The 15,000-nt window shown below is 35.9% G+C and overlaps 1 protein-coding gene across 1 annotated transcript in view; it reads left to right on the top strand.

Moving 5' to 3' along the window:
• Vps13 (vacuolar protein sorting 13C) overlaps positions 1 to 15,000 on the top strand; it is a 194,788-nt gene that overhangs the window by 108,031 nt on the left and 71,757 nt on the right. Inside the window, exons 19-20 of the mRNA XM_089096996.1 lie at positions 6,065 to 6,176; positions 11,133 to 11,342. Of these exons, the coding sequence (XP_088953122.1) occupies positions 6,065 to 6,176; positions 11,133 to 11,342 (322 nt within the window). The remainder of the gene's footprint in view (positions 1 to 6,064; positions 6,177 to 11,132; positions 11,343 to 15,000) is intronic.

The following is a 15,000-nucleotide window of genomic DNA, read 5'->3' as shown; positions in this document are numbered from 1 at the left end:
TGTTTGTAATTTTTTGTGTGTGTTAGTTTTTGTGTGTGTGTGTGTTTTGTTGTGTGTTTTTGTGTGTTTTTGTGTGTGTGTGTTTGTGTGTGTGTAAGTTTTGGCGTGTGTGTGTAAGTTTTCGTGTGTGTTTGTGTAAGTTTGTGTGTGTGTGTGTGTGTGTGTGTAAGTTTTTGTGCGTGTGTGTTTGTGAGTTTTTGTGTTCTTGTGTAAGTTTTTGTGTTTGTGTGTGTGTGTGTGTGTAAGTTTTTGTGTGTGTGTAAGTTTTGGCGTGTGTGTGTGTGAGTTTTTGTGTTCATGTGTAAGTTTTTGTGTATGTGTGTGTGTGTGTAAGTTTTTGTGTGTTTGTAAGTTTTGTCGTGTGTGTGTGTGAGTTTTCTGTGTGTGTGTGTGTGTAAGTTTTGTGTGTGTGTGTGTGTGTAATTTTTTGTGTGCATGTCAGTTTTTGTGTGCTTTTGTGTTTTGGTGTGGTTTTGTTTGTTTGTGTGTGTGTGTGTGTGTATGTGTGTGTGTGTGTGTGTGTGTGTATGTTTTTGCTTTTGTTTGTATGTTTTCGTTTGTGTGTGTGTGTTTAAGTTTTAGTGTGCATGTTTTATTTTTTGTTTGTTTAAGTTTTGGCGTGTGTCTGTATGTTTTCGTGTGTGTGTGTTTAAGTTTTGTGAGTGTGTGTGTGTGTAAGTTTTTGTGCGTGTTTGTGTGAGTTTTTTTGTGTTCATTTATAAGTTTTTTTGTGTGTGTGTGTGTGTGTGTGTGTAAGTTTTTGTATGTGTGTAAGTTTTGGCGTGTGTGTGTGAGTTTTCGTGTGTTTGTGTGTGTAAGTTTTTGTGTGTGTGTGTGTGTGTGTAAGTTTTTGTGTGAATTTAAGTTTTTGTGTGCATGTAAGTTTTCGTGTGCATGTGTAAGTTTTTGTGTGCTTCCCAAATCATAATTTTCTGAAAGGACACACCTATGAAAGGCTAAGAAATCTAGCTTAGAAAAGTCAAAAATAGCAAATTAACCATCCCAAATCATAGGTTTCAGTCAACACATACCTACGAATGGCTAAGAAATCCTGCTCAGAAAAATAAAAAAATATCAACCCACACACCCCCAAATCATAGGTTTCAGACATCACACACCTACAAAAGACTAAGAAATCCGGTTTTGAAAAGTCGGAAATAGCAAATTACATATCCCAAATCATAGGTTTCAGACAACAATCACCTATGAACGGCTAAGAAACCTAGCTCAGAAAAGTCAAAAATAGCAAACTAGTCATCCCAAACTATATGTTTCAGACAACAAACACCTATGAAAGGCTAAGAAATCCAGCTCAGATTAGTCATAAGTAGCAATGCACCCACCCCAAATCATAGGTTTCAGACACTACACACCTATGAAAGACTAAGAAATCCAACTCAGAAAAGCCTGAAATAGCAACCCACACATCCCAAATCATAGGTTTCAGACACCACACACCTACGAAAGACTATGAAATCCGGTTATGAAAAGTCGGAAATAGCAAATTACACATCCCAAACTATTGGTTTCAGACAACATTCACCTACGAAATACTAGAAAACCTTAGCTCAGAAAAGCCTGAAATAGCAAACTACACATCCCAAATCATAATGTTCTGACAACACATACCTATGAAAGGCTAAGAAACCTAGCTCAGAAAAGTCGAAAATAGCAAACTACACATCCCAAATCATAGGTTTCAGACACTACACACCTATGAAAGACTAAGAAATCCAACTCAGAAAAGCCCGAAATAGTAATTTACATATTCCCAAATCATAAGTTTCAGACAGCATTCACCTACGAAATACTAAGAAACCTTAGCTCAGAAAAGTCTGAAATAGCCAACTACTCATCCCAAACTCGAAGTTTCAGACAACAAACACCTATGAGTGACTAAGAATCCTAGCTCTGAAAAGTCCAAAAAGCAAACTACACCTCCCAAATCATAATTTTCTGAAAGGACACACATATGATAGGCTAAGAAATCTAGCTCAGAAAAGTCAAAAATAGCAAATTAACCATCCCAAATCATAGGTTTCAGTCAACCCACACCTACGAATGGCTAAGAAATCCAGCTCAGAAAAGTCAAAAAAATAGCAACCCACACATCCCAAATCATAGGTTTCAGACACCACACACCTACGAAAGACTAAGAAATCCGGTTATGAAAAGTCGGAAATAGCAAATTACATATCCCAAATCATAGGTTTCAGACAACACTCACCTATGAACGGCTAAGAAACCTAGCTCAGAAAAGTCAAAAATAGCAAACTAGTCATCCCAAACTATAGGTTTCAGACAACAAACACCTATGAAAGGCTAAGAAATCCAGCTCAGAAAAGTCAAAAGTAGCAATCCACCCATCCCAAATCATAGGTTTCATACAACACACACCTATGAAAGACTAAGAAATCCAGCTCAGAAAAGTCAAAAATAGCAAACTACATATCCCAAATCATCGGTTTCAGTCAACACACACCAACGAAAGACTAAGAAACCTAGCTCAGAAAAGTCAAAAATAGCAAACTATTCATCCCAAACTATTGGTTTCAGACAACATTCACCTACGAAATACTAGAAAACCTTAGCTCAGAAAAGCCTGAAATAGCAAACTATACATCCCAAATCATAATTTTCTGACAACGCATACCTATGAAAGGCTAAGAAATCCAGCTCAGAAAAGTCGAAAATAGCAAACTACACATCCCAAATCATAGGTTTCAGACACTACACACCTATGAAAGACTAAGAAATCCAACTCAGAAAAGTCAAAAATAGCAAACTACATATCCCAAATCATAAGTTTCACTCAACACACACCAACGAAAGACTAAGAAACCTAGCTCAGAAAAGTCTGAAATAGCAAACTACAGATCCCAAACTATTGGTTTCAGACAACATTCACCTAGGAAATACTAGGAAACCTTAGCTCAGAAAAGCCTGAAGTAGCAAACTACACATCCCAAATCATAGGTTTCAGACAACACACATCAACAAAAGCCGGGTGCACGGGGAGAGCCTTTGAGGGTCTGTGGGTCCCTTGAGGGTCGGTGGTCCTTTGGGAGCTCGGGGGGACCTTTGGGGACCGGGGGATGGGCTTTGGGGGTCCGGGGATGGCATTTGGGGGTCTGGGTGGGCCTGGGGGGCGCCGGGTGGGCCTTTGGGTGCGTGGGGGCCATTTGGGGACCGATGGAGGGCCTTTGGGACCCCGTTGGTCCTTTGGGAGCTCGATGGGCCTTTGGGGGGTCCGGGGATGGCATTTGGGGGTCTGGGTGGGCCTTTGGGGCGCCGGTGACCCTTTGGGAGCTTGGGGGGCCTTTGAGTGTCCGGGGGGGCAGTTGGGTGCCTGGGGGACATTTGGGGACCGGTGGAGGGCCTTTGGGAGCTTGGGGGGCCTTTGAGGACCGGGGGCTTCCTTCGGGGTTTGGTAGGGGGGTCGGAACCCTTTGGGGTTGTGGTAGAGGACCTCACGACACTGTTCAAATGAAACTTGTGTATTATAACGACCACACTCAAATTCTCTTCTAAAATCTCTTCAAAATCTTCTTTTAAAATGTCTCTATCTGTTTCGCCGAAATAGTTCCATAACCTGTCTAAAACGGTTTCACCCAAATAATCCCTAAACGCAAATTCAGCGTGTTCCTTTGTTATTGGCATCTCTGCGCTAACGCATTTCAAATTAATAGGAAACCTTTTCGCGCGCTAAAACAATTCATCGCTAAGATGTTTCTTGGAGAATTGTTTTCCAAGGCCTTTGGTTATTAATATCCTTTGGAGTTCGACCAAAAGAGTTGTTCCCGAGGCAAAGACATTAATGATTTGGATCTATTCCTGGAGAAATGTTTCTAGGCGAAAATTTTTAAAGTTCAGGTTAGGTGATGTCATTGATTGATTGATCTGTCAAGAAAGGGGAAATTAATTTGTTGTTTCTAAGGGGAATTATTGATTCACGATAGGTGAATTGAGGTCGACAGCACAGGTGTTCCAAATTCCGGGAAACTCATAACATTTGGCTCGAGAGCAACAACAACAAATACTATTTCTGGACACCATGACATTCACGATCGATTACGCAATCAAGTTCTCGGAAATTCACTTCCCCCTCAAGTCCTAGATCAATAACATTGTTCCCGTTAGAATTCAATGCGCATGTGCAACCTTCGCCCCCGGAGTTATTACACATAGAAACATCAAATAAATCGACCTTGGAAAAAGAGGTCATTGACCCCATTAACCACGTGTTCTCCCTAGGGAGGCTATGCCCATATATGGGGTGCAAAAAAGTTATAGGTGGCAGCAGGGGTGAGGGGTGGGGGTATAAGATAGCTCTCTACTATTAAGTCTTATGAGCTCTCAAGAGAAAGCTTGTGAATAGAATGTTCTTTTGCTGTGGCCTTGCATAAGCTAGAGCATTTCTACTTCACGAAGTTGTACTTTTAGGCCCTGGGGACATTTAAAAAGCCATAGAATGTCTTATAAACACAGATTTGGTAATGAGGAAAGCTTATAGCAGCTTATAGAAAAGCAAAGCTGGGAAATTCTGCTTGCGCCATTCGATAAAAGTCAATGAGGTGGTGGTCAAAATTCGGATTTTGAAAAAAAAATATGCTAGTTTAGGCAAAGTAGGTCTCAAAGGACGAGATGCCAAACCAAAAACGAGAAGAAATTACTATGAATAAAGAAAAAAAAGTTTAAACGAACTGAAATAAAAAAAATGTTCAGCGGAGCTATCAGCTTGACTAGTCCTAGTCAATATCTTTGAAACCAAGCACTGGACGATTTACATTTGTTGTTGAGGATTTCAATTGCCATAAAAAATCAGCTTAAGATGACAGTTAACCCCCCCCCCCGTTCCGTTGAGGTAAAATCAAGCGCAGACGCTAGAAAGGCAGTTCAACGAGTATAGCTTTCATGAAAAAAAATTGACACTCCTAAAATTTGTTGCTTTTTTTTCACTGCTTTGTTTTAAATATTATTACCCGTATATTATATACCCGGTATAAATATATACCCGTTTTCTCCATATTTCCATTTGTTAAACTCTAAAAAAAAAGAAAAAAAAAATCTTGGAACAAAAGACAAGCAACTTCCCAAGAAATTTTTGTTTTTAGTATTGAAATCAGTAGTTTTTAAATTATAGGACTGTTTATGGCTTGAAAGGGTCTTAATTCAATCCTGATCGCTGTAGTGATGACTTCGTGAAGAACTTTTAATTTACATTACCGACTCTAGATACCTCTTTTTTGTCTTTTATTTTAAGTTGCCCTTTCAAAATATTTTTAGACAAAATCTGAATAGTTTTGAAAAAATGCACCTTGCAGCTCCGGGTTCTTGAAATAATATGTTTCGCCAACGCAGGTGAGCACAAAAATATTGAAGTCCTTGGACAAACATAAAGTAGCTTCCAAAAACTTTTCAAGGCACATTATTTTTTCTTGTGGAGTTTTTAGTGTTTAGACTATTATTTATTTTATAAGGGATGCCATTGGTACCTTCGGTTGTTCTCTAAACGGGTTGGCAAATTCTGGGAATTTCGGGAATTCAGTTTTTAACGAAAAAAATCTCAAAATGCTAGTTTGCAGTTGTGATTTAAAAAAGGAAAGAGACTTGGAGCAAAAATCAACAAAAAATGCAAAACATACCAAGCTGCAATTTTAGTCAGAAGCTGGCCAATCTCTCCGCTGCAAGCGAAGAATCTTCCCTAGAAACGAATGATTTTGAGTATGATTTCAGCTATTGTTAAAGAGGCGCGGGACAATGGTTCCAAACTTGACAAAAAAGAAGATTTGGTTCTCTTTGATACTAAATACTCAATATGGAAAAGGATAAACTTTATTTTTGGATATAAAAATAGTTAACACTAATTTTCGTCGCACGAGTATTAACGAGAACGACATCAAACACAACTAGTTTTTTTAGCCACTGTAGCTGTCTCTTCCTTATTTTATTTTCAGTTTTTGGTGCACATGCTACTTTTATGATTTTCTTGTCATTAGCTCCCTATTGGCTTATTTTGTTTGGTTTTTCTATTTAATACAATTTTGAGTTCTAATATTTTCAGGGATTTTGCACACGTGGAATTCCACTGGAAATCAAAGTCTTTAGAAAATCAACCTAGACCTGAAACTATTGAATGTTCATCGAGGAAACAAAGGGAGCCATTATTCTTCAAAGTATTTAAATCTAGAAATTATTTAAATTACATTTAATAATCAGTTGTTACTTCTCAATTTAGCTTCTGTTTTTTACTTTAGTTGTTAGCTTTCTGTTTAGTTGCTCCATTATGACAACCAGTTAAGTAATCGTAACACGATAATCAGTGGTGAAGCATAACTTGGTATCCTTGATATTTGTAGTCAGCATCAATTTGTCCTTATTATAGTTAATATTATACATTAAATTTGTTAGCTTTTTGAGGTCTTAAATATTCGCCACGTCCGAACACCTTTTGCGTCTCCTTGCAATCATGGTGCATATAGGTCCATATCTCCACGTCTTATAATATTCAATATTAAAAGCGCTTTAGTTAGTGCTGAATTAATTCTTGAAATCCTTTTTAGTTTCCTCTGTTTCTCTGTTTCTCTGTTTCGGCTTTCAAGCAAGTGATGTGTTTGTTTTAAAATTTAAAACAATTTCCCTATTTCTGCCCAAATGGGCCCGTGCTTTTTTTCCTGATAAAAAATTTCTTTTTTGGAGACATTTTATAATTTTATCCTTAAAATCCAGTCTCATATTCCTTACTTCTGCGTCTAAATAGTTGATGTTTTTGCTGTAGAATCTTAGAACACATAAAATATGGAACTGTTGATGCAGCTATTTCTTCTGTTCGAATTTTAGATTCGAGAATAAAAAAAATCTTTCAATGTAAACCAATGAAATTATGCATTGGACGTTAATAACAAACAAATACTATATATATTTTGCAATATAAGCTGTAATAAAAATAAACTAAAAAACATACCTCTACTGCTTGCAACTCATCGCAGTGCTAAGCATCTGTAGACCCCGCAGCTCTTGCCTCTTCTCCAGCTGCTCTATTCAAAGCTTCATTCTTTGCTACCTCCCAAGAATCTCCCTCTTCCTTAAGTATTTTCTATAACCTCTTTGCATCCCGTTAATGACCCCTTACTTTTCTTTTCGCCCAGCTTTGTTCTTTGAGCTGCTATAGCTGAGTGATTAGCAGGCTAGACTTGAAATCTTGTTTCTGAGAGGACACATGTTCGAGTCCTCGTGCTGCTGGTTATTTGGTTTGGAACGGGACGTGACGTGAACGGGTTATATTGGCTGAAACGGGACGTGGTTTGGAACGGGGTCAGTGACGTGACTCTGTGAGCTCATCCAGAGTCGACCCATCTCTAAATGGGCAAATCTAGGGAAGGCAAACAGGAAGGGTGTGTGAAAACACAGAACGGCGGGCCCCCAGCCTCTGTTGCGCTTCTTGGCTGACGGCTGACCATGAAATAGAGATAATCACCGCCGGTCTAGACTTTAGGGTATAGTGCCACATCCTTCTTTTTTTAGCTATGTTCTTGAAAACACTGGCAGTCCATCTTCCACAATCTCCAGTCAAAAACATTGGCAGTTCACCGTCTGCAATCCGCTGCGTAGCCATCTTAACTTTTCCTTCTTTTTATGGTTAGGTATTGGGATCGAACCACTTTTTTTATACAGCTTGTTGTACAGCATATACTTTTGGAATAATGTACAACATATACTACTACTACTACTAACAACTCACTACAGCACCAAGCTGCCTGAGGCCAACACAACTACGCACGCTCCTCCTCCATTCCTATCTATTCAAAGCCTGCCTTTTTAGACCCTCCCAGGAAGTTCCCATTTCCTTTAAATCTTTCATGTAATAATTTGTAATAATTTACTTTTTTAATAATGTACATCATATACTCATGTAAATAACATGAAAAGAAATTAAAAAATGAAGCCTAAGAACGCACTGAAAACTTTTAGTATGCAGGCAAGAAAAAATTAACTTGCTTTTGCAAAATTTTGATTTGTTATCCACATTTCACAAAAAAAAATCGACGACCTTATTAAAAGTGTTGCTGTACTTATAGCCGTGCCATCTAATATTAATTTTACCGCTAGTTGGTATTGACCTATCGATGGAAAACCACATTCCAAAATTCTCATTTTAAACTGAGAAATGAATATGATAAGAAACGAATGAAATGAAATGAAGCGTCAAAACCCTCATTCTTTACACATTGCATTGAAGAGCTATAATTTCATTTAATTATTGCCCGTTATGTATTTAATTTATTACATAAATCGTATTATTATTATTTTTTAAGTGTCATCGTTAGTCGAACGTAGAAGTTTGACAGAATACCGCCAGTAAGCCTATTAGCATCTTTGACAGTCTCTAATACATTATAATTAAATCATAAATAGTAAATAGCAGATATGTATTTATGGACCTCCTTGTAAAAACAAAACAAAAAAAATTAGCGCCACTTGAGAGAGATTTGACACCCTATAGGAAAGTAAAAATAAGCAAAAATTAATAAATGTCCAGGCATTGTTGGTTTTTCTAATAACCCATTGAAAGTCATTCTATATACTTCCAAAAACAAATAAGCTGGAGTGGATCTAGAGAAAAATCTTGGGAGAGGCCCAATATGACAAAGGCGCCAATGAGAAAAATCTTTGGGGGACAATGTGACAAAGGTGCCAGTAATTGACCAAATTGACAAATTTTTTCAAAAAAAAGAGTGAAAAAGAGAAAAAAACACAGAGAAAGAGGGTGCCAGAAAAATTCTTGAACGGTGGACCAGGATCCCCGGGGTCCTAAGCACTGACGGATCCTCCTGGATCCGCCAGTGCTTAGAAGTGACTCCCGAATATAGAGAAGCACATTGTGACTTGAGCAGTTCCATCTTGCTGGACTCTTATGGTTTAGGTTTCCTGTGGAACAAGTAATTTTGCGACACGCCTATAGCTTTTATTTGAACTAAAAGGGCAGGATTATTATGTAGCTGGTTTCGTAGCTTCAGACCTATCCATTTACCAAGCTAAAGTTATGATGTTATTTAGACTATTTCTAAAATAATGATATAAATTGGCTTAGAAACAGCAAAAGCTTCCATTTCAGCTGTGATAATTAAAGGGGCAATGTACGCCATTTTGTAATTTTTCAGGAGATCCAAAAAACGGAAAAAAGTTTTTCGACTGTGATCGCTCTGAAGGATGAGGCTAACGGAGATAAAGGGGACTCCCACCCCTGCCGTCGTTGAGGGAACATATTCTAAACCAACTTTTTATGTTCTTTTCAGTGGTATAAATTAAATTTAAGCATTCCAAATAAATTCAAGATTATTGCCTTTTATGGAGTATGTCCCCTTTTGCCTATAGATAAGATAATCCTCTTCTGTCAAAAGTATCTGATCGAATTCAAAATTAATCTATTTTTTGGCTTATGTCCCCTCTTCCTTGATAAAAAATGACAAATGCAGGGGTCCCCATGTTATAGCTCCATAAGATAGCCCTCTTCTGTCAAAACTGATGTAGCCTATGTCTCTTTTTTTTATCTTCGTAACGGTACAAGATATACATAAATCATTTCTGGCCAAAATAGTATATGTCGCCCTTTTAATTATCATAGTCGATTTTCGCATGACTCTGATGAATTTTCAATGTATTTTCAGTACAAAAAAGTGCAAATCCAAAAAATGCAACGTATTCCTCAATACAAAAGCAAATAATAAAATTCCACAAATATGATTCTGTAGATGGATATAGCTGAATCTCAGCTATCAGATGATCGTAAGCTTTTCTTCTCATGTTGAAACATTCAAACCGTTGGACTGCAGAAGAAAAACATAGCAAAAGCTTACACAGGGAACATGTACCTTAATTGAATATGCACAATATGGTGCATATGCAGTGGCGGATCCAGAGGGGGGGGGGGGTGAAGAGGGCCCCCCTAGCGTAGTCTAAAGTAGTGTAGTTTACTTAATTAACTCAAGTTTGCGCTAATTAAACTTGCTCCTAACGCAAGTTTGTCGTAACAACCTATTTTGCGCCCCCCCCCTAATTTTTTTTTCGGATCAATCTCTTTTGCGCCCCCCCCCACTAAAAAACCCTGGATCCGCCCCTGTGCATATGCAGCATACTAGGATTATTGTTGCAAAAATGATTAATCTAATTAAAGAAGTTCTTTTTTTTTAATGTTTCTCTTTTTAGATGTTAATTCCTAAAATTAAACTTGTAAATTGGTATGCAATTTTTTTTTTATATGAACTCTGTAAATCGAAGCATAAAACTAAACTTTTAATCCATGCTAATTGGCACTTTTTACCAGGTAAAAAGTGCCTATAATAAAAAAGCAACCATTATTTATTATAAGGAATAATATTTCATAAAAAAAACGAAAAATTAGAAAACAGTGAAATAGCAAAACTGTCCTACCTGCAGCTGTTTTTTTTCCGTAGTCACTTCCATAGATATATATATATATATATATATATATATATATATATATATATATATATATATATATATATATATATATATATATATATATATTTATTTATTTATCATAGATATATATATATTATAGATATATTAAATTTATTCTGGTCCATGCGAACATTTACAAAGGAATTACTCGTGATTATCGTTTAAAATAACACTCTTTGCTTGTATAATAGCGTTACTATAAGTTGCTGTGCTATTGCTATTTAGTTGCAAATGCTATTTAAATGCTATGATAATTTTGTCAGGTTGCTAGATTGGAGAGGGATTTATTTCATTCTATGGCTGCTCAAATTCAAAGTAGCAGTGTGAATTCTCTGATGCCTATTCAAATGTAAACTGTTGGTAAAGCTTCTATTGCAAATAATACACTTGTGAGGTTTTTTCCCATTATGAATTGCCTGATGCACATTTAAATTTGATGTATTCTTAATATATAAGTCAGTTATTTGTGGACGCATTGATACACCGACTGAACAGGTTTCTAATAAATATTGACATATGTGCAAAACGAGAGAAAAGGTAGAACAAAAATTAAATTGTTATAAACAAACTTAAGAGCTGGATAGACTAGGCATGCTTGGCTAAAAACGTTACTATAAGTTTTTACTTATGCCTATTTATCTCTTTTTCAGGTCTTTACAGAAAATGTTACTATGCTATGTTCTGATGGTACTAAAGTTACAAACACTACTCTTCACATTTGTCCAACGCTGATGCTTGTTAATCAGCTTCCTGTCGATATTAAAGTCAGCTTGATTGGCTCCTGTGCTAACTATCAGGCCAAACCGGGTGAGTCCATTGTGTTGGAAGGTTTTAAATCTCCCGCGCTTCTTAGCCTCATGGTAAGTTATTTTATTTCATTTACTAACAGGTTTATGACTTGCTTATAAAATCATCTGCTGAGACCGGTTTTGCTGAAAATGACAGTTTTTGTTATAACAGTAACACTTTTTGAGTTACAAACGCTATGTTGTGTAAAAAACAAATGTTTTCTGATTTATCTGCTTGAAGTTGCTGTGACAGGTAAGCGTCTTACAGTTACAGCCTCTAGCTGCAACTAATTTCGATATAGAAATATCGACATTTTCAAACTCGTCTTTCTCGGAAATTTAGATGGAGGAATAGATTCGGCAAAACCGCTCTCAGCAGTCGAAATTTATTAGACGTGTATTAAGCTTTTTTTCATTTTCAACCTCGGTGCTTGAAAATGTGCCCAATGCTGTAGTTTCCAGCTAGCAAATTTTAAGTTTTTGGTCCATTTTCAAGGAGCGCAAGTTTGCGTTAATTAAACTTGTTCCTATTTTTGGTTTGTGGTAGTTTGTAGTGCCAAATATGCCATTGTGGTAGAAGTGTGGAAATTATAGCTGGTTCATCTGTTTCATTAACTTTTACTCCATTTATTAAATGTTTTACGGTATTTAAAAGTGATGACCGTGATGTGCAAAACGAGAGAAAAGGTAAAAAAAAAAATTTAAATTGTTATAAACAAACTTAAGAGCTGGATAGACTAGGCATGTTTGGCTAAAAACGGCCGTGTAGTCAATACAGATGTATTTTACACCAGCTTTAGAACTAGCAACTTTTTTTTAAATTAAAGCTTAATTTGACCGTTTTTGTGCTAATTGATTCAAGGCTGACAGTTTGATTCTATAAAATAAAATATTTTTTAAGCTGGATTGTACCGTTGAGAGAAGACTCGTCCAATTTCACGTCATATACTGCTTGACGGCTTGGCAACACCTCTTTCTTCTTTGTGATCCCATGCTATGCAAATTTAAAATATTTGCCGAAAAATGCCAATTTTTTGTATGGAAAGGCCATCTGATCATTTGCTGACAAAACGCTGGAAATAACAACTACGTCTGCCCTGCTTAAAAGTGCGTCTATTTTTGGCGTTCTTGAGAAAATTGGGGCGAGAATCTAGTAAACTCAATAAATTAGGGTACACCTAAATAGGATGGTTCATGCTATGCCCTATAAAGGCGTAAAGTCATTGGTTGTGAATCTGACCCCCCCCCCCCCCAGTTATTGAGAAAACGCAATGTGCGAACGCGCTCTAATGCAGTTTTAATAGATTAAGAAACTTAGAACTACTTCCTTTATGGTACCACAACAGCTTGAACTCGAAGGAAGGTGTCTCCTTACTTTTCAGAAAACTAGCGAGGAGCAAACATGCCATTTTTTTTGTATTAAAAAAAATATCGAGTAAGGTATTTTTTAGAGAAAGTACCCATAAAAGCTATCTTCAAAACATGGGGGTAGGGGGGAATCCAGGAATGGCATGATGGCGCAGGACAGCGAGCCTTGTTAAAAACTAAGAGAAAACAGCCATGTACCATCACAGTTTTATTGAATAATCGATGGTGAGTAGACCTAAATAGGCCTATCTGACAAAATCTTAATTGTACTGCTCAAAACTTTCCGGGAAATATTTTGTCTATTGAGAGAAAAGACGAGTGTAAATAAAATAATAAAAGATATTATGGAAATGCTAAATGGCCATATATTGAAATAAGGGTCATCTAAAGTTACTTTTTTTATTGACAGTTTGATGTAACAAAATCTTTAGTAAAATTGAACTTGTGCTAGTTATAACCCAAACTCTAAAAAGACGAAAATTTGATAACAATGAATCTACCAAAATAATCTCCTTTTTATGGTGATTTCAAATATATAAAATCCTTCAAATTCATTAAATTTTCTTAGTGTCGATAATTTTTGCTATTGATACTGTTATTTATTTGTTTGAAGTTATATCGGATATATATGTAATGAGTAACTCTGATGTCTTGGAACAATTTTGTTTAAGGGTTGCCACACCTAGATTGCTTGGGAAATTCTCAAATGCCGCAAATATGTTCTCAATTAGAAGTACATTCCTTAATATTTCAAATCATTGATGTGGTTTAAACTTTTTGCCATATACGTGATTCAATAATACCAGTTTATGAAAGGTAATCCCTAAACCAGTTTTCAGATTGAGTTTTTTTGGTAGATTTTTTGAAAAATTTGAGACTATTGTGGTCATTGAAATGCAATTTTTTTTTTATTCGCAGCTTAAGCCACTATTTTTGCAATCACTTGCCATTTTAAAGTATCCAGGACATCAAAATTAAATCATCCCCCCCCCTCCTGGACCCATATCTGGTCTTTTTATGCCTGAAAACTGCGATTTTATTTTAGTTTAAATTTCCTTTTAAAATTTTCAAGTTTTTGGGGCAGCATCATATTTTTTTTTCTTGAAAATAAACACGCCAAACTAATTAATTAAATTTGACAACTCTAAATTAGAAAATTTTAATTTAAAATTTTAAATTCAAGACAATTCTAAATTTTAATTTTAAAATTCAAACATAAGCAACCTGTTGATTCCCAAAACAACTACACATTCAAAGAGTAGATACATTTTCTTAAGCTGCTTGGTGCCATGTGTTTTTAGCTTATTCTTTGCTGATTTTTCGCCCTCGTTTCATTTTTAAATTTTGCGCCTGTTATGGAAAAAAACCCGTTTATTCTCCCCCCTTCTTCCGCTTAAAGGCGTTCTAGAACATGTTGACTTTCTTTTGTTAGTTCTTCTGTTGGGTACCAATACCACGAATTTTAAACGAATATAAGCTGAATGATAAAACTCTTAATTGATTCATCCCGAAAACTTCAGCTGAAACTAAATATTCAGCTGAAACATAGTTTCAGCTGAAACATAGCTGAAACTATGTTTCCTATGTTTCCATCGACCAATGATGATTGATTATTAAAATGTTTTATATTTTTGTATGTTTATTTATTTTGGTGTACCCATGTTGGAGCGGCCTCCTACACGCTTATTGCCCAGCATTTCTTTCTTTTTATGTTTTTTTTTTGTTGTTTTTGGGTTAACCAAGTTAATTTTCGTTATTATTATTATTATGACGAGATTTATTGTTTTATTTATGATATATATGGTTGTGTAAGTTCTTATGTAACCAATTCAAACAATATAATTTCAGTTTTATTGTCTGTCATTTTAACAAATGTTTTGGAGATAATTGATCTTTCCAAAAATCGACTATTTTGCAACTTCTTTATTCGAGAGTAAAATTCATAAACTAATTTTGCTACAAAGATAATTTATCTCTGTCGAATTTAGTGTAATTTTTTTCTAGCTATTGCTATATTGAATACAAAGTTAATTCACAAAAGAATTTTTTATGCAAAGAAGAAAAAGAAAAAAAAGGAAAAAAACTTAAAAGTTAAATTTTTAAGGCAGTTCATTATTTCCTCAGTGTTGCCACGTTGAACCGTAAAAGCCAAATAAGATAGATTGATTAGCTAAATTTGACAACGCTTTTCGCGAGTAAAAATTTGAACATTAAAAACATGTTGCTTCCCAAAGACATTAACACCTTGAAAGGAAAGCTACACATTCTTCAGTTGTTTGGTGCCATATGTTTTTAGCTTATTGTTTTCGGATCTCTCAAATTTCGTTTTTTTTTTTTTTAATTTGGAACCCACTATTACCAA

The sequence above is a fragment of the Artemia sp. Qi Xiang Cuo genome, chromosome 11 (assembly GCF_049724085.1).
Source record: "Artemia sp. Qi Xiang Cuo chromosome 11, ASM4972408v1, whole genome shotgun sequence".
Classification (NCBI taxonomy): Eukaryota; Metazoa; Arthropoda; class Branchiopoda; order Anostraca; family Artemiidae; genus Artemia; species Artemia sp. Qi Xiang Cuo.
This window is presented reverse-complemented; position numbering and strand designations above follow the sequence as displayed.